Source organism: Myxine glutinosa, unplaced genomic scaffold (assembly GCF_964187855.1).
Source record: "Myxine glutinosa unplaced genomic scaffold, kmMyxGlut1.1 SCAFFOLD_1607, whole genome shotgun sequence".
Taxonomy (NCBI): Eukaryota; Metazoa; Chordata; class Myxini; order Myxiniformes; family Myxinidae; genus Myxine; species Myxine glutinosa.
In genome coordinates this window covers 1-25445 of record NW_027617702.1, presented here as the reverse complement: position 1 = coordinate 25445, position 25445 = coordinate 1, and the positions used below count along the sequence as shown (strand labels likewise).

General features: G+C 42.8%; 1 protein-coding gene across 1 annotated transcript in view; it reads left to right on the top strand.

The window, feature by feature from the left end:
- LOC137433910 (semaphorin-5A) overlaps positions 1 to 23525 on the top strand; it is an 86472-nt gene extending 62947 nt beyond the window's left edge. Inside the window, 9 exon segments of the mRNA XM_078769170.1 lie at positions 1858 to 2020; positions 14314 to 14385; positions 14388 to 14532; positions 14760 to 14963; positions 19863 to 20033; positions 21088 to 21240; positions 21503 to 21547; positions 21646 to 21869; positions 22004 to 23525. Coding sequence (XP_078625296.1) covers positions 1858 to 2020; positions 14314 to 14385; positions 14388 to 14532; positions 14760 to 14963; positions 19863 to 20033; positions 21088 to 21240; positions 21503 to 21547; positions 21646 to 21869; positions 22004 to 22126 — 1300 coding nt within the window. The 3' untranslated portion in view covers positions 22127 to 23525.
- The last annotated feature ends 1920 nt before the right edge of the window (positions 23526 to 25445 follow it).

The window sequence follows — 25445 nt, the reverse complement described above, 5'->3', positions numbered from 1 at the left end:
GAATTTAATCTTGATGAAATGGACAATTTGCTGTATCAATGGAATTTTTTTCTTGGGGGTGGGGGTCGGATTTTGCAAGTATCGTGCTCCGCATGACGTCTTCTTGTTTACTTATTCTTCATCCTATTTTTGCTTGTCTGTTTATCATTGTCTTTGTCTTAACCTTTGTCTTGCTGAAGAGTCGTACGACTGAAACTGCTGTCTGTGAGCTAACATAGACTTGAAAGCCATTGTAATCCTACGTGACCAATGACTGCTTCCCTTTACTCTTTGAGAGGAGTTTGTGACACCAATTACTGCTTTGTATTTTTCACATCAATCCTGGGACTTACTGTGAATTTAACTCCTACCTGAAGATCATAAGTGAGCCAGGTGGGTTTTTACAGCCAATTAACTCTCGACAATGTAATTCTTCCTGGGACGAGCTCAGTTTCCAGAAGCTTAGAATCCAGGTCCTTATAGACGCTGCAGCCTTCGGCCAATGTTGCAACGCTGCAGCTGGGATGTCAATGCAGTGTCTTGAGTTGTAGGCCACACATCATATTTAGTTTGACAAATGCAAGCGAACCTGCAGTGGCAACTATAAATATTAATTATATCTGGTTTGCATTTGAATAAGCTATGGGATACCTTACGGTAAATCTGGTTTGCACTTACCTTTTCAGTGTGGACATTATTGTTGAAGAGTGAGTGTACGAGGCCTAGCATTGCCTTTTTGGGTATAACATAAGAACACAGATATATGTGACAGATATGCGGCCTGGTGACCACGGTGTATTTGTAGCGTTGCTGTATATGTAAGATAGTACCTTTATGATTTTTTTTTTCTCTCTCTCTCTCTCTCTCTCTGTCTCTGTCTGTCTGTCTCTCTCTCTCTCTCTCTCTCTCTCTCTCTCTCTCTCTCTCTCTCTCTATCTTCCCTGTTTACCTTTACTTGCTTGCTGCATTCTACTACGGTATGCGTCCAGCTGCACATGCTTCGGTTGATGATCTGACACACGCAACTGCACTATCTGGGAATGTAAGGGGGAGGAGTGTCAGGGGAGTAAGAGAAAGGAATGAGAGGTTGTGATGCTGTTTGGGTCCAACAAAAGTGAGGATATCATGTGATTTGGCTGAGAAGTAAGGAGGGAATAGCAGCAACTGGTCTGGAATTAACTACCCACATTTATTTTCTCAATTTACTTTCGGTCTCCCCAAGTTGAGTGTAAGGCATAATAACGTGATCAGAAATATTTCATCACGCACACCTGCAACGTCGTTTGTCTCAGTGTGTGTCTTAGAAATCATCACATGGATTGCAGAGTCAGTACTTAATTTGCATGTTTCTTTTTTTTCTGGAAAAGAAAGCAAGCCTGAGCGTAATTACCGTTTTTTGGAGTTACTGGAAGAAGTCTTCTGCTGATTATTTTGTTGTGGGTAGGCCTTTATATGCTTTGGCCAAAATGAACCATCCTGCCTATGGGTAACCTATGGGTCGATCCATGGACCGTAACTACGATACAGTACATTGAACTGTGCACTCCACTCCATGATGACCGTTCAATAACAACAGGAATCTGTTTTTAATTGTGTTTCCTTAATTTAATGTGAGTTTCCTTTCTTGTCTCCACATTCCTTTTCTGATATCCTCCTCTTTGTTTCGAAAAAACATGCATACAAAAAAGTCTCAACTAAGGTTGTGGACCCACTATTCGGAAGGGTTAGGAAATCTAAGAGTCGAAACCTCGGTGATGGACCCATTCCCAGCTGATGATCCTGATGGCCATTGAATCAGGCAGTCAGTAAGATAAAGGAATTCTTCACGTCGCTCTCCTGAATCCTCCCCTACTGCCTGTTTTTTTGTGCCTCGGCCAGGTTTTGTAACGAACGTGCTCACTGTCCCTTGCCCGTGTCCTGGGCCCCATGGTCAGCCTGGGGGAGCTGCAGCGCACCATGTGGAGGTGGAACTCGCCTGCGTCACAGAACTTGCCACAATGGAGACGGTCCAGATGGGGCACCATGTCCAGGCTGCAACACGGTGAGAATACTTTTCGTGTTCAGATTGCCCAACCAATAACCAGGCACCCATCCTTTCCTACCCATATAGTTACCTCTGCCACCGAAGTTGGATGGAGGTTATGTTTTCACCCCCGTCTGTTTGTCTGTTTGTTTGTGAACAAGATATCCCAAAAAGTTGTGGACGGATTTGGACTAAACTTGGTGTAGAGGTTGTGAGTGTGACAAGGAAGAATTGGTTCAACTTTGGTGAAGAATCATATCCGGATCCGGCTAGAAGAATTTTTATAGTGATTCTTCACCATTGAGTGATTGGGCTAAAAACGATACATAACACGATCGCTCAAAAAGTTATGAACGGATTTTGACGAAACTTGGTGGACCGGTTGTGTGTGTGACCAGGACTAATCGATTCGATTTTGGTGAAGATCTGAATATGGATTCGGATATGAGAATTATTTAATTTTTATGTGATTCTTCACCATTGAGAGATTGGGCGAAAAGCGATACAGTATATGACATGTTATTTCAAAAGGTTGTGGGCGAATTATGACTAAACTTGGTGGACGAGTTGCTTTGGTGACAATAACAAGCCGATTAGATTTTGGTTCAAGTCTGAATCCAGATCCGGCCTATCAGTGGGATACAAAACATAAACTGTTCAGCCTGGCGGAGATACGCGCTCTACCGTGTGCCCTTCGAATTTTTCATGTTTCACAGTTTGGCCAAAAATGTGATTCGTATTTCAGACCAGCAAAATATAGGATTATTATATGTTGCCCTCTCATTATTTTCAGCAATTGTACTTTGCACAATCTCAATTCTGCAAGGTGCAAAATATCTTCTCGGTTTTTAAAAAGACGCTAAACTCTAAAGGTACAGGTTTGTGGGAACATGTGGTTTGCTAGTGGATTTGAGGGTGAAAAATGAAATCCGCAAAGGGGAGCATCAATTGTACCTATCAGAAATGAGCATTGGCCTTGCTTTCGTCTGTGCGGTTACGAATCTCAATTCTGTATGAGCCCAGGACATATTTGGCATGAGGAAAACAAGTTGATGTGTCACATCACTACTGGGACCAACCTCCCCGTATTTTACGGGATCATCTTGTTTAACAAGACTATGTGGCGCAAAGGTTAGGGCGTTCGCTCTGAGTCGACGATGTCGCCGGTTCGAACCGAAGCGGAGTCACAACAAGGACTTTTCAAATGGTGTGTGTGCTGCTTCCTTGCTTGATGCTTAGCATTTAAAAGGATAGAGCGTGGACAAACAACCATACGTTGCAACTATTGTGCAGCCTAGATGGGCCTAATAACCTCCTCCGACGTTGAAGTTCCTTCTGAAGAAACTCAGATTCCTTGTATGTGTCCAGCATCCCTTTTATTACCTTCCCTGGCCTTTTGTCCTGTAGCCTATTCTCGGTCCTGATGCTGAATACCATAACACAGATAGCCTGTAAATACAGTGTGCCCTTAACATGCTGTAGAAGCCATCTCGGGGATATTTATATGTATACTCAAAGCCTCATCGCTTATTTAAATACTGTCAGATATCGACATTCGCGGAGGATACATCCCAGGAAAATGTCACGAATGTCGAATCCGCGAATATCGGGGCATTGTTTCAATGGGAAAATAGAGGAGAGGTTTCCGGCAGTTCGTGATCCGTGAAATTTTCAGCTAATGGCGAAGCCGCGAAAGTCGACACCGCAAATATAGGGGCATTGTTTCAATGGAAAAAGGGGGGATAGGTTCCCGGCGGTTCCTGATTTATAGGGGAAATTTTAAAAGTTTGAAAAACCTCGACCGCGAATGCACATGATTACAGTTTCATAAAATATGCCTATAAATTTAAAAACACCAGGTACCGTTTACAATGTTTATTGAAGGAATACGATTACAGCTTATTAAAAGTGCTTAACCAACCATACTGTAAAACAATAAAAACAACAACAGCAGGTACCATTTCAAATATTTATTTACACAAGCACACACAACCTTTCAAGTCATGATGATGATGAATTAAAATCCAGTGACTCAATGAACTCCTCTGAAGACAATGTAGGTGAGAGTGCTGACGAGTCGTGCACTGAAAGGCATGTGGGTGAGACTGATGAATTTGACGCAGGTGAGGTCGCTGATGATTTGTGCACTGAGGGGGAGGCAGAAGGGAGTAAGGGGGGGGGGGAGGGGTCTGATGCCCCTAACGTGGAGGGACCAGGGCGAAACAAATGCATGTTCGAGAGCTGCATGGCAGATTACCACAGTTTTCGATGTAGCTCCTTTTATGGGAGCATCACGTCATCGAACCCTCTCTTGAACTTGAGGTAACACTCCATGACTGGGTCAGCATCTTGTAGCCTGTCGATAATTCCCTGCATGTCCCGCAGCACCTCACCCAGAAACTTCACCATGAGATTGGATCTCGACACTTCTTCCTCATCATCACTGCCCGTCTCCTCCTCCTCCTCCTCCTCAAGCAGCTAGGTTTATAGTGTGAATGGTGGGACAGGCCGCGCAGCTCACTTATATCACGGCTACAAAAAAATGTATGCTCGCAAAAAAACGTAGAAATGTGAAGCACAGGGCCGCGAATGTAGAAGCAGGTCATGCTTGTGGCTCATGGAAGATATGTTTTTGTGCCCGCAAAAAACACGAATACGCGAAGCACAGAGCCATGAATGTAGAGGGAGGTCACATTTCATCAACCACTAATACACGGGGTCCGTGAATGTTGGGACCGCAAATGTTGAGGTGTATGTCGACAGTACTTGATGTCGACAGTACTTAAAACCTCATAGCATATTTAAATACTTAAAACCTCATAGCATATTTAAATACTTCAAACATCATCGCATATTTAAATACTTAAAACCTCATAGCATATTGAAATAATTAAAACCTCATAGCATATTTAAATAATTAAAACCTCATAGCACATTTAAATACTTAAAACCTCACAGCATATTTAAATACTTAAAACCTCATAGCATATTTAAATAATTAAAACCTCATAGCACATTTAAATACATAAAACCTCATAGCATATTTAAATACTTAAAACCTCATCGCATATTTAAATACTTAAAACCTCATAGCTTATTTAAATACTGAAAACCTCAAAGCATATTTAAATACTTGAAACCTCATAGGTTATTTGAGTACTTAAAATCTCATAGCATATTTAAATACTTAAAACCTCATAGCATATTTAAATACTTAAAACCTCATAGCATATTTAAATACTTAAAACCTCATAGCATATTTAAATACTTAAAACCTCATCGCATATTTAAATACTTAAAACCTCATAGCTTATTTAAATACTGAAAACCTCAAAGCATATTTAAATACTTGAAACCTCATAGGTTATTTAAGTACTTAAAATCTCATAGCATATTTAAATACTTAAAACCTCATAGCATATTTAAATACTTAAAACCTCATAGCATATTTAAATACTTAAAACCTCATCGCATATTTAAATACTTAAAACCTCATAGCTTATTTAAATACTGAAAACCTCAAAGCATATTTAAATACTTGAAACCTTAGGTTATTTAAGTACTTAAAACCTCAAATAGTGGGGCGGCTTAGCCCAAATATTCAAAAGAATTGTGCATTTTGTGATACAAGCACCAAATTTGGCACAAATGTACATTAATATGTTGCGAACATTTTCAGATATTGGGCCACTTGAAATTCCGTAATTTTTTTTTTCAAATTTTTTCAAATTTCGTAATTTCAAATTTTTCGGGTGACACCGTCACAATTTCGGTCTTCGAGGCCGGCCGATAGGCAAAGTGTGACCGGAAGGGACGAGGTTCTCCTGACCACGTGGCCCTCGATCTGGGAAGCAAGAGGCGTTCCATTAGTGGACGCGCCCCTCACGCCCGACTTTTGGGCGGCCCCGGCAGGCCGTTTGTTTTGACGTTCCGTGACAGGCCCCGCACCCCCACCTCCGGGCCGACCGGAAGCTTGTGCTGAGTACATCATACCTGAACAACTCAGTGAGGCAGAACACAGCAGTGCACACCAGGGTGACCCCTTCAGTGCATAAACCAATTAACCTGTCCACTGCAGGGCATATAGAAATGAAGTTATTTTCTGCATATAATAATAATATAAGTTCAGTTCTATATAACAATTTCTGTTATCACCACTACCACTACAACTACCACTACTACAAGCTTTGTCTGGAATTTTGTGGACTAACAGACAAACAGACATACAGACAAGCTGGGATCAAAACATTACCTCCTTCCACCATTGAGTGTAGAGGTAAACATCATGGAAATTATATCATGCCCTAGATTTAATTCATGCTTACCCGTGTATTTGCTTCACTGGTTCACAAGGTCTTTTGCATACATGTAATTCAGACTCTCGTCTTCATTGCTGACCACACAATGTTCGCAACATATTAATGTACATTTGTGCCAAATTTGGTGCTTGTATCACAAAATGCACAATTCTTTTGAATATTTGGGCTAAGCCGCCCCACTATATCGGCCGGCCTCGAAGACCGAAATTGTGACGGTGTCACCCGAAAAATTTGAAATTACGAAATTTGAAAAAATTTGAAAAAAAAAAATTACGGAATTTCAAGTGGCCCAATATCTGAAAATGTTCGCAACATATTAATGTACATTTGTGCCAAATTTGGTGCTTGTATCACAAAATGCACAACAGGTTTGCTATGCTGCTACACTAAAAGCAAATTTAAATACTTGAAACCTCATATCATATTTAAGTACTTAAAAACCTCATAGCATATTTAAATACTTAAAACATCATCGCATATTTAAATACTTAAAACCTCATAGCATATTTAAATACCTCATAGCATATTTAAATACTTAAAATCTCATAGCATATTTAAATACTTAAAACCTCATAGCATATTTAAATACTTAAAACCTCATAGCTTATTTAAATACTTAAAACCTCATCACATATTTAAATACTTAAAACCTCATAGCTTATTTAAATACTGAAAACCTCAAAGCATATTTAAATACTTGAAACCTCATAGGTTATTTAAGTACTTAAAACCTCAAAGCATATTTAAATACTTGAAACCTCATATCATATTTAAGTACTTAAAACCTCATAGCATATTTAAATACTTCAAACATCATCGCATATTTAAATACTTAAAACCTCATGGCATATTTAAATACTTAAAACCTCAAAGCATATTTAAATACTTAAAACCTCAAAGCATATTTAAATACTTGAAATCTCATAGCTTATTTAAATCCTTAAAATCTCATAGCATATTTAAATAATTGAAACCTCATAGCATATTTAAATACTTAAAACCTCATAGCATATTTAAATACTTAAAACCTCATAGCATATTTAAATACTTAAAACCTCATAGCATATTTAAATACTTAAAACCTCATAGCATATTTAAATACTTAATCTGGTCGCTTATTTGAAGTGAAGATCTGTGTCCTAGAATTATTAAAGCGATTCTTCACCATTGACAGATAGGGACAAAAACGGATTATTTGGAATGATGTTAACAGATGTAGATGACACAGATACCTCTTGGTAAAGCCCAGCCAAAGCCACGAAGTAAAGCGGTTATAGACCAACTTAAAGTATTAGCTTGGGTGTCCAAGCCCGCCAAGCTTTAATGGCAGAATGCCCAATGAGGCCATCCAAAATTGTTTCTGCATTAAAAGTCAAGACACGATTGGTGGCTCCACACACCTGAGGACAAGACAAAGGCATTTCTGCCATTTTTGAAGGCTTTGTGACCCCAAAAAAACAAAATAATCCTTGGCAATGTGACAAAATTTGGGAATGTTATGACATTTTCTTCAGTCACCTTGACCGAGAAGTCCACTCTCGGGGTGGGTTTATTGCAAATTTGAACTGTCCAGTCAGTCAAGTATAAATGGCTCCATCCCCAGATGCCTCTTTGAATTCTAATGTGTCATATCAACGAGCCTTTTCATCGCCAAGTACAAACATGTTTGAATCCTTCTGAACTGGGCCAGCTTAACTTTATATAATTTACAGCTTTGTTTTGCGGAACCCTTAGATCCCAAAGGAGCTTCAGTACCAGGCTGGAAATCTTCACATGCCAACCTCATCAGGAACTTGGCTATCCACCTTCCACAGGGATGCCTCAAAATCCTACTGGATCTGAGCATTCCCTGCCAAAATCTAAGCATTCCCTTAGTCAGCCCCACTTGGCATCATGGACTTTCTACATCCAGGAAATGCAGCTTGGATAACTGACATTGCAGGAAAACCTTTTTGCCATTTCTAGCCGTACGTTTAAGTACGCAATTATGGTGGAAATTTTGACATCCCGCCTTTCCCTCTTCCCCCACCCTCCCATTTCCCTGCCCCGTCCCCCTAACCTACACCCCACTCCCACACCCGTATGCACTGTTTGCACTAGCACAACAACCCCATCGGTGCATACTTAATAAATAGATGGCTCTTTTCTAGAATCTAGACATTGTGAGCCCTTGTGAAATCGTATAAGGTGCAAGCTGATAATGTAGTGCATTCAGTGTTGTTCAAAGAAACAGCATTTTAACAGGATAATGCATTTTGTACATATGCATCACCATGGTTAGCTTAAGGACGTGACCGAGCACGTGATCTGTATGAACTTAAATGAGCTAAAATGAATTACAGTATTGACTAGGTAAGTGCTGTACTTATATGGTCTTCTTCTTCTTCCATATCAGCACATGGCTGCGGGTCGTATAATTTGCTGGGGGAATGGCTGTGCCGCTGATGCATTGCCCACTGTAGGTTAAGGCAGGTATTTGGAATTTGTAAGGCAGGTTAAGGCAGGTAAACCGATCTGACAGTTTATAGCCATATAACTCCAGAGTCATGCAATTTGCAGACTCAATGGCATTGTACTTGGCTATACAGGTGGGGATGGGAATTGAAGTTCAAAAAGAATGCACAGTAGGACGGGACTGGGATGGTAGAGAAAAATAGTTTTTTGAACGGTATTTAAGTTTTGTGATTCCCACATTTTTATTTATTTATATCCAAGACCTTCCTGATGAAGAATCTTCAGTTCTGTTGCTTTAGGCCGAAGTTCCGCTTGGCTGCAACATCGCTGTCTGTTGGCTCTGAATTGAAATATTTAAAGCCTGGCAAGCTTCAGGACTCAGGACTTGGCTTTGCAAATTATGAGGCGGAGCTGAAGCACGTCTTGGTTTGCAAAAGCTGGAAGCCATTTTGGAGCTTGTTCGGCCACAGGCTCGAGCTGAGATTTAATATGTGTCTCGAGAGCAGAAGCTGCAACCGGGTTGAGCTTCAAATTGGTGGATTATCGGTTTGAGATGATGTTCGATTTAGGTTGCAGGAATACGGGGGTGTATCGAGATGGGCCTAGGCTTGTGGAGGTGAAATGCAGTCTGGATTTGGGAATCAAAGGCCAATCAAATCAAAGGCCTTGCTAGGCTCAGGTTCGATGGGAGAATTATGAACTGAAAATGTGATCCAGTTGGGCTCACAAAGTTTCATTTCAACATAAATATTATTTTTGGTAGAGCTTGTCGATGGATTCTTTTGCTCTACTTTTCCTCGGAGTGTGAGTTCTTGGCTTTACAAACAGTGTAAACTGCGGGGTGTTGTGAGAGCAGTTTCATGTTATGAGAGCAGCTTTTGCTCGTCGTTAACCGCACACCTCGTGCATTGTGCGGTCACTTTATGTGGTTATTTTGCAGTTGTAATCGTATACCTTCTTCTTGCCTGTGTAGGACATCAGTATGGGTAGGATTATTTGCTGGGGGTTCGGGCAAGGTGGAGGGGAGAGGGCATGGCTTTGGTGCCGATGCAGTGCCCCCTGTAAGTTAGAGGAGGCGTTTGGCCAGGGTGCAGGTGACGGCTCACGACTTCTCGCGAAGAACACCGTGGGATCTTTAACATCCATCTAATCAACTAATGTTGGCAGACGGAACGCCCGGTTTAACATCCATCTGAGGGATGGCACACACAGTGATGCCTCGACTTGCCAGTTTATAGCTGGGCCTAGATCCGAGCCCAGCCTATACAGCTCCAAGGTGAGTGTGAAAACCTCTAGGCCTGTCCTGATCGCAAAGGTGCACGTGTACCGTCTCATTTCTTTACTGATTATGTCTAATAAATATCAAATCTCTTCGATTACACTTCGATAAAGCGATGACCCAATAACGAGCGACCCGTGCTCTGATCTGCGTTGTTTTAAATGTCATGTGTTCTCACGTTTGTGTGAAAATGGCTCCTGATGGAGACGTTTATTAATTAATATTCCTGCCTTTTGTTTCATCACAGCAAGACCTTATAAGACCACGGAGCATGCATGACATTTTAGCCAGATGTACGCATACGGATTTTGATACATGTTTTCATGCCTCCGCCCCCCGAAGGTGGCCGGAGGCATTATTGTCCCCCCGTCGCACCGCGGAGCGAAAGGGGGACCATGGTTTTCCCCTCCGTCCGTGTGTGCGTCCGTCCGTGCGTGCGTAAGCGAAGGACCGAATTCTAAGTTGGTGTGGGTGCAACTAGGCATATGGAAGAACCCTATTGAAAATTAGGTCGCCATAGTCAGGTTCACTATGTTTTTTCGTTCAAAATCATGGTAGATTAGCAAACCTATACATTTTTGGAAACGTTATTACATGGAAAATCTGAAAATCAATGTTTACATTTGCCAATTCCGACCAATTCGATTCGACCAATCGACCAATTCCATTCGACCAATCGCTTCGATCGACCATTCGACCAATTCGATTTGCCAATCAATTTGACCGACCTTTGCTTGTGTGGAACGGACTGTGAAAACGATGCGGACTATATTGTCGGATACGACACACAGGACAGTGATGACGAACTCTAAATGGCATATTCTGTAATCGTGTATGTTTGATGCCATTGACTGCCTGTGTATATTTTGTCATTGACTGCCTGTGTAGATGTGAAGTTATACTGACTGCATGTGTATATATGATTTTGCTGACTGCCTGTGTATGTTTGGTGATATGAATTATTGTGACACATTTTGATGTTATTAACTGCCTGTACAAAATGATAACATGTATTTGATTATGCAACTTATCGCGAATATAAAGACAGTATTTTGCAATTCAAAACCTTTGATTCGTGTCTTACCATTCCCCATAGCACTAATTTGATACTTTCATTGGATTCCTTGTCCCTGAAAATATAGGTTTAGTATATTTTTTAAAGTTTTTAGGGTAATTAGAGGCAGAAATAGAACAAAATATGTATTTTACAGTGGCCATTTTGAAAATCCAAAATGGCCGCCATACAGGTATCTCTCCAAATGTAAACATTGATTTTTAGTTTCCTTATGCTATAACCTTTCCAAAAATGTATAGGTTTGCTAATCGACCATGATTTTGAACGAAATAGAATTTATTGACATAGTGAACCTGACTACCACGTCAAAATCCAAGATGGCTGTCACCATATCTAAACCTTGAGCGCGATATCTTGAAAAGTAAATGTCTGAACCCTGTGCGGAATATCTTGAAAAAATAAATGAACTACTAACTTCTAATCTGGTGTGTGGGTGTATCTACATATAAGGAAGAACGCTATTGAAAATTGGGTCGCCACGTCAAAATCCAAGATGGCCACCACCATATATATGTCAGAACCTTGTGAGCGAAATATCTTGAAAAACAAGCATTCTGAGTATTACGCTGCAATACATGTCCCCTACCGGCAGTCTGTCGTCCGGAAAACTGTTGGGGAAATTACCAAGGGTTATTTACCCACAGGTTCTGAATCGTTCCCAGTCGCTAATTACCTCAGGACTGGCTCACCTGTGATTCGCACTCGGGACTTCGATTTATACACCTTGCAGACAGGTCAGCAGAAGCACGAGAAAATAAGTTTTTGATAAAGAACCTTTTGAGTCGCTAAATATCAGTAATTTATTATATTTTCCGGTTCACGATCAATGATCGATGTGTATATATATGTTGCTCGGCTTGGCTCCGCCCCTCAGGAAAGCGCACGCTGTGTCGCGCTGTTGACGTTCGCGAGACGAGGCTGAGGGCGCGCGGTGCGGCTTGAGGAGAACTCCAGAATAAACAAGATATTCATTTTTAAAAATATTTTCGTTTAATTAATATCTGCCAAATCACGTGCCCTATCACAAATTCCAAAAGGACATTTTAGTAGACTGACATGCTCAACAGATCTGTGAAGTTTCCCCTCGATTGGATCAAAAATGAGGGAGGAGCTGGGTTTTAAAGGTTCATGCTTAAAAACGTCATAACTCTGAAACCATGTGATGCATGACGTCATGCTCGCTGACTTTTTTGTTCGTCATGGGTATGCGATTCTGCCTGCAAGGTTTGGCCTCGATCTGTTCAGCCGTTGCAGAGAAAAAGGTGTTTTTGTGTTTTCACGAAAAACAATATGGCGGCCGAACCACGTGACCTGTGACGTCATAATTACCATTAAAATATTCTACAGACCGAGTCCCTCCTCTGGTGAAAATTTGATCTCAATCGGTCCAATTATTGCAGAGAAAATCTTTTTTAAAGGAAATTAAAACTTAAAATGGCACTGAGTTAAGGATCATCAGAATTATCAGAATTCCCAACGTTCAAAGTGCCATAACTTTGTCGAAAATGATCGAAACGTCGTGAGGTTCGAACTTGATCTGTAATTTTATCATGAGGAAACCATGTGCCAAGTTTGAAATCTTTAGCGTTAAGCGTTTAGAAAAAAAGTCCGTTAAACTGTTCTTTGCGTGAAGGGACTGACGGACGGAGGGGCGGAGTGCAAACCTGTAGTCCCCTCCGGTGTACACCGGTAGGGGACTAATAAGTGAAGTACCAACTTCTAATCTGGTGTGTGGGTGTATCTACGCATAAGGAAGAACGCTATTGAAAATTGGGTCGCCACGTCAAAATCCAAGATGGCCGCCACCATATATACTCTCTCATTATTTCCCAATTCATCCTCCAAGTGTTATTTTTTAATAACATCACTGTTATTAGTCCCCTACCGGTGTACACCGGAGGGGACGATAGGTTTTGCACGCCATCCCTCCGTCTGTCAGTCCGTCGCGCAAAGAGCAGTTTTCCGGACTTTTTGTTCTAAACTCTTAATGCTAATGATTTCAAACTTGGCACATGGTTTCCTCATAAGTTACAGATCAAGTTCGACCTTCACGACGTTTCGATCATTTTTGACAAAGTTATGGCAATTTGAACTTTGGGAATTCTGATGATCCGTAACTCAGTGCCATTTTAAGTTTTAATTTCCTTTAAAAAAACAATTTCGCTGCAATAATTGGACCGATTGAGATCAAATTTTCACCATAGGAGGGACTTGGTCTGTAGAATATTTTAATGGTAATTATGACGTCACAGGTCACGTGGTTCGGGCCGCCATATTGTTTTTCGTGAAAACACGAAAACCCCTTTATCTCTGCAACAGCTGAACAGATCGAGGCCCAACTTTGCAGGCAGAATCGCATACCCATGACGAACATAAAAGTCAGCGAGCATGACGTCATGCGTCACATGGTTTCAGAGTTATGACGTTTTTTAAGCATGAACCTTTAAAACCGAGCTCCTCCGTCATTTTTGATCCAATCGAGGGGAAACTTCACAGATCTGTTCAGCATGTCAGTCTACTAAAATGTCATTTTGGAATTTGGGATAGGGCACGTGGTTTGGCAGATATCGTTAATTAAACGAAATATTTTTTTAAAAATGGATATCTTGTTTATTCGAGAGTTCTCCTCAAGCCGCACCACGCGCCCTCAGCCTCGTCTCGCGAACGTCAACAGCGCGACACAGTGCGCGCTTTCGGGAAGGGGGCGGAGCCAAGCCGAGCAACATTTATAAATACACATCGATCATTGATCGTGAACCGGGAAAATATAATAAATTACTGATATTTAGCGACTCGAAAGGTTCTTTATCAACAACTTATTTTCTCGTGCTTCTGCTTACCTGTCCTGCAAGGTGTATAAATCGAAGTCCCGAGTGCGAATCACAGGTGAGCCCGTCCTGAGGTAATTAGCGATTGGGAACGATTCAGAACCTGTGGGTAAATAACCCTTGGTAATTTCCCCAACAGTTTTCCGGACGACAGACTGCCGGTAGGGGACATGTATTGCAGCGCAATACTCAGAATGCTTCTTATTTTATGTATTTACCCATCCGAATGCCAGCAGCTAAATTCGTAGACTGGACAAGCACAGTAATTAGTGGGGTCTGGAATGTGGATCTATCTATTTTTGCCCCTTTCCTACCGACAGATATGACCAGATGTCTGTCCTTTTCTGTGCTTCCAGGAGCACCAGCAGTGCAACATGGATCCGTGCCCTGAGGTCCGCAAGACGACACCCTGGAGTCCCTGGTTCCGGGTGAACGGGTCAGACCTTTGGCACCGAAAAGCGACACCGCTACACGTGCCGCGCTCGCATGCCAAACGAACGTGGATTGGAGCTCATTCGCAGGAAAAACCGAGACGAGGGTTTGCTCTGACGGGACAGCACATTGTGCAACAGAAGGTGATAATGGAGAGGAGTAGACCATTGTAAATGATACTGCAAGTCTGTTCTTGTGGATGATATCGGTGTCTTAAAGGTCCATACCAGGTTACCACCGCACAACCTTGTTTTTTTATTTTATTCCACGTGCTCTTTAGCACTACTTTTGAAACTAAGAGTAGCCCAGTATTTAAACGTCATTGACCAGCAAGCATGGCAAAGAGACGATTGGATAATGTGTCCTGCAGCACCTGCCGACGAGGCCTCACAGCGCAGAGTGGTGGACGGCACCTGGGGCTCTTGGTCCCGCTGGGGAGAGTGTTCACGTGACTGCGGCCGCGGTTTTCGCTCTCGACACCGCTTCTGTGACAGTCCTGCACCTCTCGCTGGTGGCTTGATTTGCTCAGGCTCACCCACCGAGTACCAAGAGTGCAACAGGCAGCCTTGTCCAGGTTCATCTCCGCACATCTCCCGCTTTACGGTCATTTGCTGCTTTTTAAATGTCCTTGTATTCCTCTTTATTGTCTTCCTGCCTGAAACCTGCCACTTGCTATCAGTCAATATCAGATTCATACTCTACCCTTTTCGGAAGATGTCTAACTCTGCTGATTTTTCCGACCACAACAAAGTTTAACAAAGGCTTAGATTGCATCATTATTCCTTCTGAGTGGCTAATCTGCTTTGATTTAACCGAAGCTATTTTGTGTGAGGCATATATATATATATATATATATATATATATATATAATATATATATATATATAATGGTATCTGTAATCTGGTTCTCCAACCTAATGAGCGGACAACATGACGTCATCGCCATGCACGTCCGCCTTGCCTGCAAAGTTCCAGAGGAACCATCTAGCAGTGCGTCATTACGGATTATAAATACAGATACTGTCACAAGTGCATGCAAAACTCACAGTTACCGACCTGGTTTCGCCCTTGTTGGGCTTCATCAGGGCAACGCAGTGAGGCTTTCCATACACTTGTAACTCTGTGACCCTTTCGGTTTTTTTATATCAGTCACTATGCGACCTTCATATCATCAGTGGAGAACCGCCAGCAAGGTGTCCCATACGTGCATGCGATGACGTCATGTTGTCCGCTCATTAGGTTGGAGAACCAGATTACAGATACCATTATTAGTAACTCCCAACCGCAACCAGGTCGACTCCATATGATGAGTGGATACCAGAGATAACGTCACCGCGTGGCAGGCGTTGCGTATCGCTCCCAGCAAGGTGCAGCAGCAGCTGTATGGGACACCTTGCTGGCGGTTCTCCACTGATGATATGAAGGTCGCATAGTGACTGATATAAAAAAACCGAAAGGGTCACAAAGTTACAAGTGTATGGAAAGCCTCACTGCGTTGCCCTGATGAAGCCCCAACAAGGGCGAAACCAGGTCGGTAACTGTGAGTTTTGCATGCACTTGTGACAGTATCTGTATTTATAATCGTAATGACGCACTGCTAGATGGTTCCTCTGGAACTTTGCAGGCAAGGCGGACGTGCATGGCGATGACGTCATGTTGTCCGCTCATTAGGTTGGAGAACCAGATTACAGATACCATTATTAGTAACTCCCAACCGCAACCAGGTCGACTCCATATGATGAGTGGATACCAGAGATAACGTCACCGCGTGGCAGGCGGTGCGTATCGCTCCCAGCAAGGTGCAGCAGCAGCTGTATGGGACACCTTGCTGGCGGTTCTCCACTGATGATATGATATGAAGGTCGCATAGTGACTGATATATATATATTAGTATATATATATATATATATATATATATTATAACTATATCAATAAATATATCAATATCAATAAATATATCAATATCAATAAATATATCAATATATATATATATATAACTATATCAATATATATATATATTATAACTATATCAATATATATATCAATATATATATATCAATATATCAATATATAGTATATATATATCAATATATCAATATATCAATATATATATATATCAATATATATATATCAATATATATATATCAATTATATATATATATATATATAATATATATTGATATATATATATATATATATATATATATATATATTATATATATATATATATATAGTATATATATATATATTATATATATATATATATATATATATATATATATATATATATATATATATATTATATATATATATATATATATATATATCTATATACATATCTATAACTATATATATTGATACGGTTTTGAGAATTGCACATATTGGTCATTAAAGGTTAAAGGGTTGCCCCCCCATAGTTAGTCCGCGAGCAACACGTAGGCCACCTGTAGTATTAGTTATGTCATAGTATGTGTAAGAGTAGGCCATTTTCCAGAGTAACATCTGCGTTGTGTAAAGACATGAGTTTAGGTCCTGTTCAGTTTGCGTCCACCCTCCAATTCCACCTCTATGGGCATAATTGATCCGCGCCCCATTTGGCTGACCCACTCAGTTTGTTACGCTTTGCTGCCCGCAGCATTTGTTACGCTTTGGCTGCCCGCAGCATTTGCTGCCCTTTGCTCGCTCACTAGTCGAGTAACACGAGGTAGGCCTAAGAAGGAGGAGCGCGGGGTCGGGGTGGGGCGGCGTCAAGGCAGCGCGTCAGAGGCGATGACGGTAAGAGCCACCAGCCAACCAGGGCTCTAATGGCATGGCGTGAGGGGGCCTGGAGAGGCGCGTCTGGTAAGTGCTAGAAGGTTCACGGGGTAATGCCTATATAAGTGATTGCACAAAGCCCTTGAAAGGACTTGAACGGCAGTGGTGAACAGGATTGATTGAGGACTTACCAGCAGGACTTGAAGGTCCCGCAGAGAAAAGGACTTTTGCACGAGGACTGACTCGCACGAAAGGACTGACCAGCAGAACTTGGAGAACCCAAAGGACTCGCAAGGGGAGAGGGCATGTGAGAGAACTTGACTCGCATCACTTGCTTTGGAGGCATTGAACTGTAACTCGCGCAGTATAACGCACGCGCCCGAAGAGAGGAAGAAGAGGCGTTGAGTACACGGCTGCAACCAGACGCGCCGGTGGCGAATAGCGCCGACCTCAGCCACGCGAGTAAACGCGGCAATAGCCGCCAGTGATCACCGCTAACCGCCGAAGTCCGCTCCCTACCAAATCGCCCCGTATTAACCCTTGTGCGCCAAACGACACGCGGAGAGCTCCTGCCCCTCTGCTTACCATCTGCACGGGACGAGCCGGAGACCGGAGGGAGCTGCACGAGAGCCATCCTTGGACGTGGACCATCATCCTGCAGCTGCAAGCCCTGTGTGAGTGTGTCTGTGTGTGAGACGGGCCCATTTGTCCTGGGTATTAAGTTAAGACTGTTTTAAGGCTGCACTGTGTCCCCATTTTTCTGAACCATTGTAAATAGTGTAAATAAATCTTGTTATTCCTTTCTTCCCAATTCGATCGCCTTTGTGATTTCCCCATTGGCTAAGCGTGGTACGAACAAGATCGCTAGAACCGGGGTCACCATATAAACAGGATCGCGTGTATGCACCGCTCGGCGTCTCAGCACGCATGATTCATGCGGGGCTTATTTCCTCGTTTCAGGGCAGTGCGAGTAATTAGGTAATAGTGATTTTAGTCCTAAGACCCTATTTCGCGCTGTCCGAGAACGACGTCATAGGTCCCGGGTCCCGTCGGCCAGTCAAAGACAAGGGGACTAATCCCCCCTTGGTACGGGGAGAAGGCCGGCGGCGAGATCCGCAACAATATATAAATATAACTATATAAATACATATATATTGTTACGGTTCGCGGTTAAGGATGTTGTTTGCCGAGCGAAGGCACCGCGACCTAACAGTTTCCCCGATTCACCCGATTCACCCAGACGTTGGCCGTATCGCGCCACAGCTATTCAATATGGAAACCTCTAAAGCGACCGAATGTAAAGAGGAAGAAGAAGAAGACGTACAGAGGAATAACAGGTTTTATTAATTATTTACACAAGCCAAAGCAAAGAGAGCAGTTGGTTATATACAGAAAATGGAAGGAGCAGGCACACAGTGAAATCTTTAGCTTACCTATACAAGCTTAATTAATAAACCCCAGGACAACGTTAAAGACAGACGGACGATCACACTTACACGGGGAAATGCAGGCAGGAATGAATGGCTTGGAGATGGGTGGCTTTTAGAGGCAAGGAAGGTTCAGCGGGTACTGGGCACGGTCGGGCCAGAAGGCACGGTCGGGCCAGAAGGCACCGCCGTCAAGAAGCCGAGCTTTGGTCCCAAACTGCGCGGGCGAAGTTCCTTTCTCTGTACTGCTGCCTCGTGCGCTCCTTGCGTTGCTCCGGTCCGCTTTTCCTGCAGCGCGGCACGTTTCACGGCGGCTCGGTCACACCTGCTCGTCTCCAGCGCATCTCCTGGACCCATCTCCGTAAAAGCTCATCTCTTTTGGGAGCGTCCCGCGGCGGGTTATATAGGCCCCGCCCTTCACCCTTTGCGAACCTCCCCCAAACGTTCTCTCTCCGCCCTCTCAAGCCAAACCCCTCGTTCTGGGTTGGATGAGCGGGGCCGACTTACTCCTCCCCTCTATGACGAGGTGGAGACCCGCCTTTCTTCTTCGGCGTTACCTCATGCGTAATGGAGTCAAATGCAGCAAAGTGGACGGCAGATGGAAATGCAGCAAAGTGCCTAAAGAGGCAATTGCAGCAAAGTGACGAACCTGGCACTTGGAAGCTGCCATGGGGCGTCGGAGGGCCTACTCTTATTTAATTCGGTGCAATGAAGAGTCAAACTAGTGGGAAACACATCCTTAGCCTACACAGAGAATAAGGGACTAACTATTTAAAAGGATATATCGTGTCCTGTGTGTAGGTTTATGGAATTAACTAAGAGGACGAGCTGCAACCATTCTTTACATTACGAGGGTCAGTTACACACAACAAAACCATACTTTTCACATTCGTTACGCTTTCTCAAAATTGTTACACTTCTCAAATTCGTTACACTTCTCATATCCGTTACAATATATACACACAATACATATATAATTTGCACATGTACCATCAGTGAGAAAATCTGTGTGGAGGGTGGGGGGGGGGGGGGCAATGATTCCTGAGACCTTCATTTGCAATTTTAAAATAAAAGGATTCATTTGGAAAAATCAAAACACGCTTCTGTATTTCGAACAGACCAAAACCTAAACACTTCATCTCATATATATATATATATAAAATAAAAAGAGCTCGGTCTCAGTGTACCTGCGTCCAGCTGTCGACAGGCCTTATATTGTAATAATAATAATAATAATAATAACAATAATGATAATAACAAGGCTTCATCTTGTCTGCCCATTCTTATCCCCAGTGCATGGTGGATGGACATGCTGGTCCACTTGGACATCCTGCTCAGCTTCATGTGCAGGTGGCCATCACCAACGGAGGCGATCCTGCACCCAACCTTTACCATCTCATGGTGGAGATACTTGCCTTGGGCTCCACACTGAAGAGGCACTGTGTAACACGCAACCATGCTCTGGTACTTTAATACGTGTATACATCAGAATCCGTAACCGAGTTCCGTACGCACACTAAAGCTAGTGCTTTTGATTTGCCACTAAATGGATGACATGCATATCGTTTTTCAAAGGGTAATACGAACACTGAGGGGGTCATTGAGCCTTTCTGAACAGTTTGAGAATTTATTTGTTTCCGTTTCCCACAACCTTTTGACTTGAGAAATGGATCTTCGCACACCATGGGCAACAAAAGTCAGATACGTTTTTCAAGCAAACGTTGCACAGAAAAAAAACAAAAACAAATACATGTATATATATATTACTGCACCAATCCCTCCGAGTAATCAGGACTTTGGGGATATTATGATCGTACACACTTGCCTCTAACCTGTCTGGTCGGGATTTGATTCTCGACCTGAATATAAACCGTCAGATCAGTTCTTCACAGGCAGGGTCTTGCATCACAAAGTGCGCCATCCCACGGATGGACGTTCGTCTGCGAGCATCAGTTGGTGGACGTTGTAGATCCCACGGTGTCTTTCGCAAAGGGTAGGCGGGTTGTCGCCGGCACCCTGAACAAATTACAAATTCCTGCCCCGACATTCTCACCAACCCAGACTTGGCAAACATGGCAATTATGCCAAAAGTCTCTGAACACGAAGTGAGTGAACGGAATCAACTGGTTCGATGACATCGACATAGATGAATGGTACTCGTCGCATGAGGATGCCGAGGCAGTTCGATTGGGCCAAGGAGCACAATCCTAGACGGGTCACCACTGCAACACAATATACTCGACGGGCTCACTCCAAGCAAGCTGGTACTGATTAGCTGGTACTGACCCTGGAAGGATGACAAGCTGAGTCAACCCCCTGGTGTGATTTTGGCATGGCTGGTTCCTTGTACTCAGGACCTTTAAATCCCAAGCCAGCTGCCTCAACCATTAATTCACCACCATGACGGGCATTTTATTTATCTTTATTCACCAAAGTTTGTCTCAAGTGTACAGGCCAGCATGGGCAATCGAGTTTTAAAGCTTTTCACTATTTCCCTTTGTGTTTGTTTCTTCCCTAGATGGTTGGTCAGCATGGAGTGACTGGGCACCATGTGATGGAAATGGGATGAGAAGCCAGAGCCGCCGCTGTTTAGCACCGTTTCCCCCGTCCTTGCGGTGTCGGGGAAACTCTACACAGAGCCAGCCTTGCCCGTCACACCTAAATGCTGTCGGTAGGTCACTATTAAAGGTTGAGACGCAATGGCTGCCAAGATCCATAAATAACCGCTCCAGTGAACAAGTAAAAGGCTTATGCTATTAAAGGAGTGTGAGAGCAAGCTGCCATGTTTGGAAGTCTTTTAACAACATCGGAAGCTTTCCTTGTATCTGAGGGTCCTCCCGCTAAATTGCTCATCGTCCTTGTATCGGTGTACAAGTAACATGTGCCACGCGGTCCAGGATTGTTGTGCCAATTCCCATGTGGTGCATTTGCAGAAATTCGAATGGCCTACGCTGCTATAAAAGATAAAAGATGTGCTGGTAAGTGATCTTCAACAATACAAATCTGCACCCCTCACTGTGGGTCGACTCTCGCATGGTCTCACCGTTCCATACTTTGCCTTTCCACCCCACTGCAGACTACACGTTGGTGCACATGATTCTGACGGGCCTCGGCTGTGGGGTTGCCGGGTGCCTGGTGACGCTTCTGCTCCTTTTTGCTTTGAGCCATTGTGGTAGAAAAACGAAGTGTCAAACCAACAACCCTTCCAACACCTCACTTCCTCCTGCACCACTCAACACGAGCATGAGCCCTCATATGGGCAACAAACTTGAGAAATTCGACTCCTTGGAAGCCATTAAGGTAGTGCGGCGCGATTGAAACGTCCTTCCCTGTTGCCAACCATTTCTCGAAAGAGGAACGAATGATGTTCATCTTATGCTCTTGGATACCAATATGGCTAATTAGTTGTTCTGCAATCCCCATCCCTGTTCCAGGTTCTTAACAAGAACTGCCTCATGAATGATGAGAAGAGCAAGTACACAAATTCACAGGCGCAGCACACCAGGACTTTTGCCAACACCATCTACTCGGGCATTAACACGTACGAGCCATACTGATCAAGTTGCCCGATATCCGGCCAAAACTGGTCTGCACTTGAGCCAGCTTGGGACTTTATGCTCGCTGCTCCTTTGGCTCCAATCGCAAGTGGGGTGACATCCCATCCATGACAGGTGAAGGAGAACGGTAATGGGAGCGAATATACACCTTGTCGTATTCATCCTTGTGATGGCAACACTCTGGACACTGACTTCCTGGAACACTTGCTCAAAGTGCACTCGTCTCAACAAAATATACTGCCAAATTATTGTCAACGCGGAGAGAAATATCCTCCACCACGTCAGAAACATTTGAACTTGACCCAAGAAGCCAGGCTGCCATGACATGACACCAGAAGGAATCTGAAGGATTCTTCATGCACTGGAATAAGCAAGATTAGCACAGCAAATTCAGCTCCTCCAATATTTGCCAAGGTCTGCCATCAAATTCTTCATCCCCTAGAAAATGAACAGTAAAAGGTTGAGTTAAATGTCATTAACAAGGTAAGGCCTGTCACAGCAAGATACTTTTGTAGCTCCCCTATCCACATCGTTGAACCGATCCCATATTGACATCATTGAACCGATCCCATATTCACATAATTGCACCGATCCCATATTCACATCATTGAACCGATCCCATATTCACATCATTGAACCGATCCCATATTCACAACATTGAACCGATCCCCTATTCAGAAAGCAGAAAAGGTCCAGCAAAGAGCATGGAATGTTACAAGGTCAAAGGGTTAAACGTAACGAGAACTTTGCCACAAGTCTACTGTACGAAGTCGTTGCGTATAGGAAGTGCTATTTGTAGAGTCAAGATGCTGCCCAAAGCTCGATTTTGATACAGGACTCGGATTGAACGTGCTCGTCGAATCGCTCAGCTTCGTCGTCTACCAGACGTTCACGAAGCGACCGTCCAATGGCACCTGCAACAGGACATTCGTCTCGTTTTCGTCACAGTGGGCCCAAAGCCTTCGCTTACAGGCCAGTACACATTAGCTTGATGCAAATATCGTCCGTTGGGACGAGTCGTGTCCGATACAACTCTGTTCGACAACAGATCGACAAGCTCATGCCAACCATCAAAGTGAAATGAGCAGAGATTTATTTTAAAGATAGCAAAAGCACAATTTGAAATAGTAAACTTCCTGTGGATATTTTAAGTGCGCGATTGGCCAACACATGACGGCAGCACCGTTGGAGCACATAGGCCGAACGCTGTTACCCAGCCACTAACTTGTAGTTAGAAAGAGAAGGGGGAAAAAAAACCAGCTCTTATCACTGCCAACTCTTGTGTGTGCTTAGGGAAGTAGCCATCTATTTTTGTACTTTTGTTTCTGTACAGTGTAAAGGCAATTTAAGGTTGACAATAATGGAGGATGAACTCAAAATAAACATGGATCCGATTATACTTGCTCTCCGATTGTCAGGATTTGTGTATCATATTTACTAAGGCTCCGGCCTGCTACAAATCACAGCCCATTAGAATTGGGCAAGTAATGGCCAAGATCAGGCCTTCATGGGTTGTGTTCAACTTTTGCTCAATACAAGACAAAACCTAACGGAGATCCCTTCATGTCCTGAATTTTCAGGCAGCGGAGCTTCGCCCACCTCTATCCGCTGGTCGAAAGCACACGCATGTCATGGTGAAAGAGTGTGTGGCATGGGAGTGAGGGAGTAAAAAAAATTACCAAACGGCACACATGTCATACACACATAGGATAAAAGATGGACAGCACACACCCACCTTAAGAGCATCACAAACACCAAAGACAATGGAGACATTTTATTAGTGGAACCTGCATACACAAGACAGCAGAGATGACCCCTTTTTGTTCAACATGCCGGCTGTCTAAGCAGTAATTTATATTGTGCAAAGTAGTTCCATGTTGGGTTCAAAAGTAGATTCACCATCAACTTTTAACCTGATATTCAGATAACCAATTGTATTAACCACCTTCAAAAACCCATCGTGCAAATACGAAGTGACGTGAATGTCAGGGAGCAGCACTTCCTTCACAGGGATAATCCCATGTACTTGGGTACCCTCAATGCTAGGTCAAACCGCTGTGGAACCAAAACGAAGTCCACGATGCAAACGGCACCACCAAAAGCAGTTGGAAAGTCGCCAATTCTCCAAAACATTTGTGGTAAGAATTTCAATACTTTGCAGGTACAGCTTAACTGGTGAGCCAAGTGACACCCCATCCATGAAGCTGACACCACCACCACCCGCAAAAATCGCTGAAAGAACAAAATGAAAGTGAAAAAAATGAAAGAACAAAAGGCACCGCAAAACTGCAAAAGAGTGCACAAAAGGTCCATATATGCATGGAGGCAAACGATCAGGGGCATTGCATCAATCCGACCCGACAAGTCAGTGCCATGTAACTGCACAAAGGGAGAAATGAAAAAAATTATATAAATAGCAACTTTAACTTTAAAAAATTAAAATCAAATGACTGCACAAAATAACTTCCTACTCTACTTGGAGCAGAAAGAAGCAAAGCAACTCGGAATGCCAAGAGTTTGCATTGCACTAATCCGTAGGGACACTTTCCATGTATGCAAACCTTCCAAGATGACGCTAAAGAGAGGAATTAGGGAAACTGGTGGAAACAGATGGTGACGAAACATCTTCATGTGTTCTCGAGGGCAAGGATCGGTGATCGTGTAAACTATCGTACGGAAAAGTGAAACACCGTGACATGCTGTGTGACAGCCTGCGGATGACAACTCAAGCTAACTTGGACAAACCTGGGGCGATGTACGATAACATCCATCTTGGTGTGCAAATCAGTACGCTTATAATAAAATAATGATTCAACAAAACAGCATTTAAGGACAATGTACAACTCCAGCATTTTCACCTCTGTTCTGTGATGCACAATATCTGATATATATATATATATATTTATTATATATATTTATGTATATATATTATATATATATAATTGTATATATATACATATACACAGTGCATTCAGAAAGTATTCAGACCCCTTCACTTTTTTCACATTTTGTTATGTTGCAGCCTTATGCTGAAATCGTTTAAATTCATTTTTTCCCTCATCAATCTACACTCAATACCCCATAATGACAAGGAGAAAACAGGATTTTAGAAAGTTTTGCAAATTTATTAAAAAGGAAAAACTGAAATATCACATCGACATAAGTATTCATACCCTTTGCTCTGACACTTAAATTTAGCTCGGGTGCCTCCCATTTCTCTTGATCACCTTTGAGATGTTTCTACACCTTGATTGGAGTCCATCTGTGGTAAAGTCAATTGATTGGACATGATTTGGAAAGGCACACACCTGTCTATCTA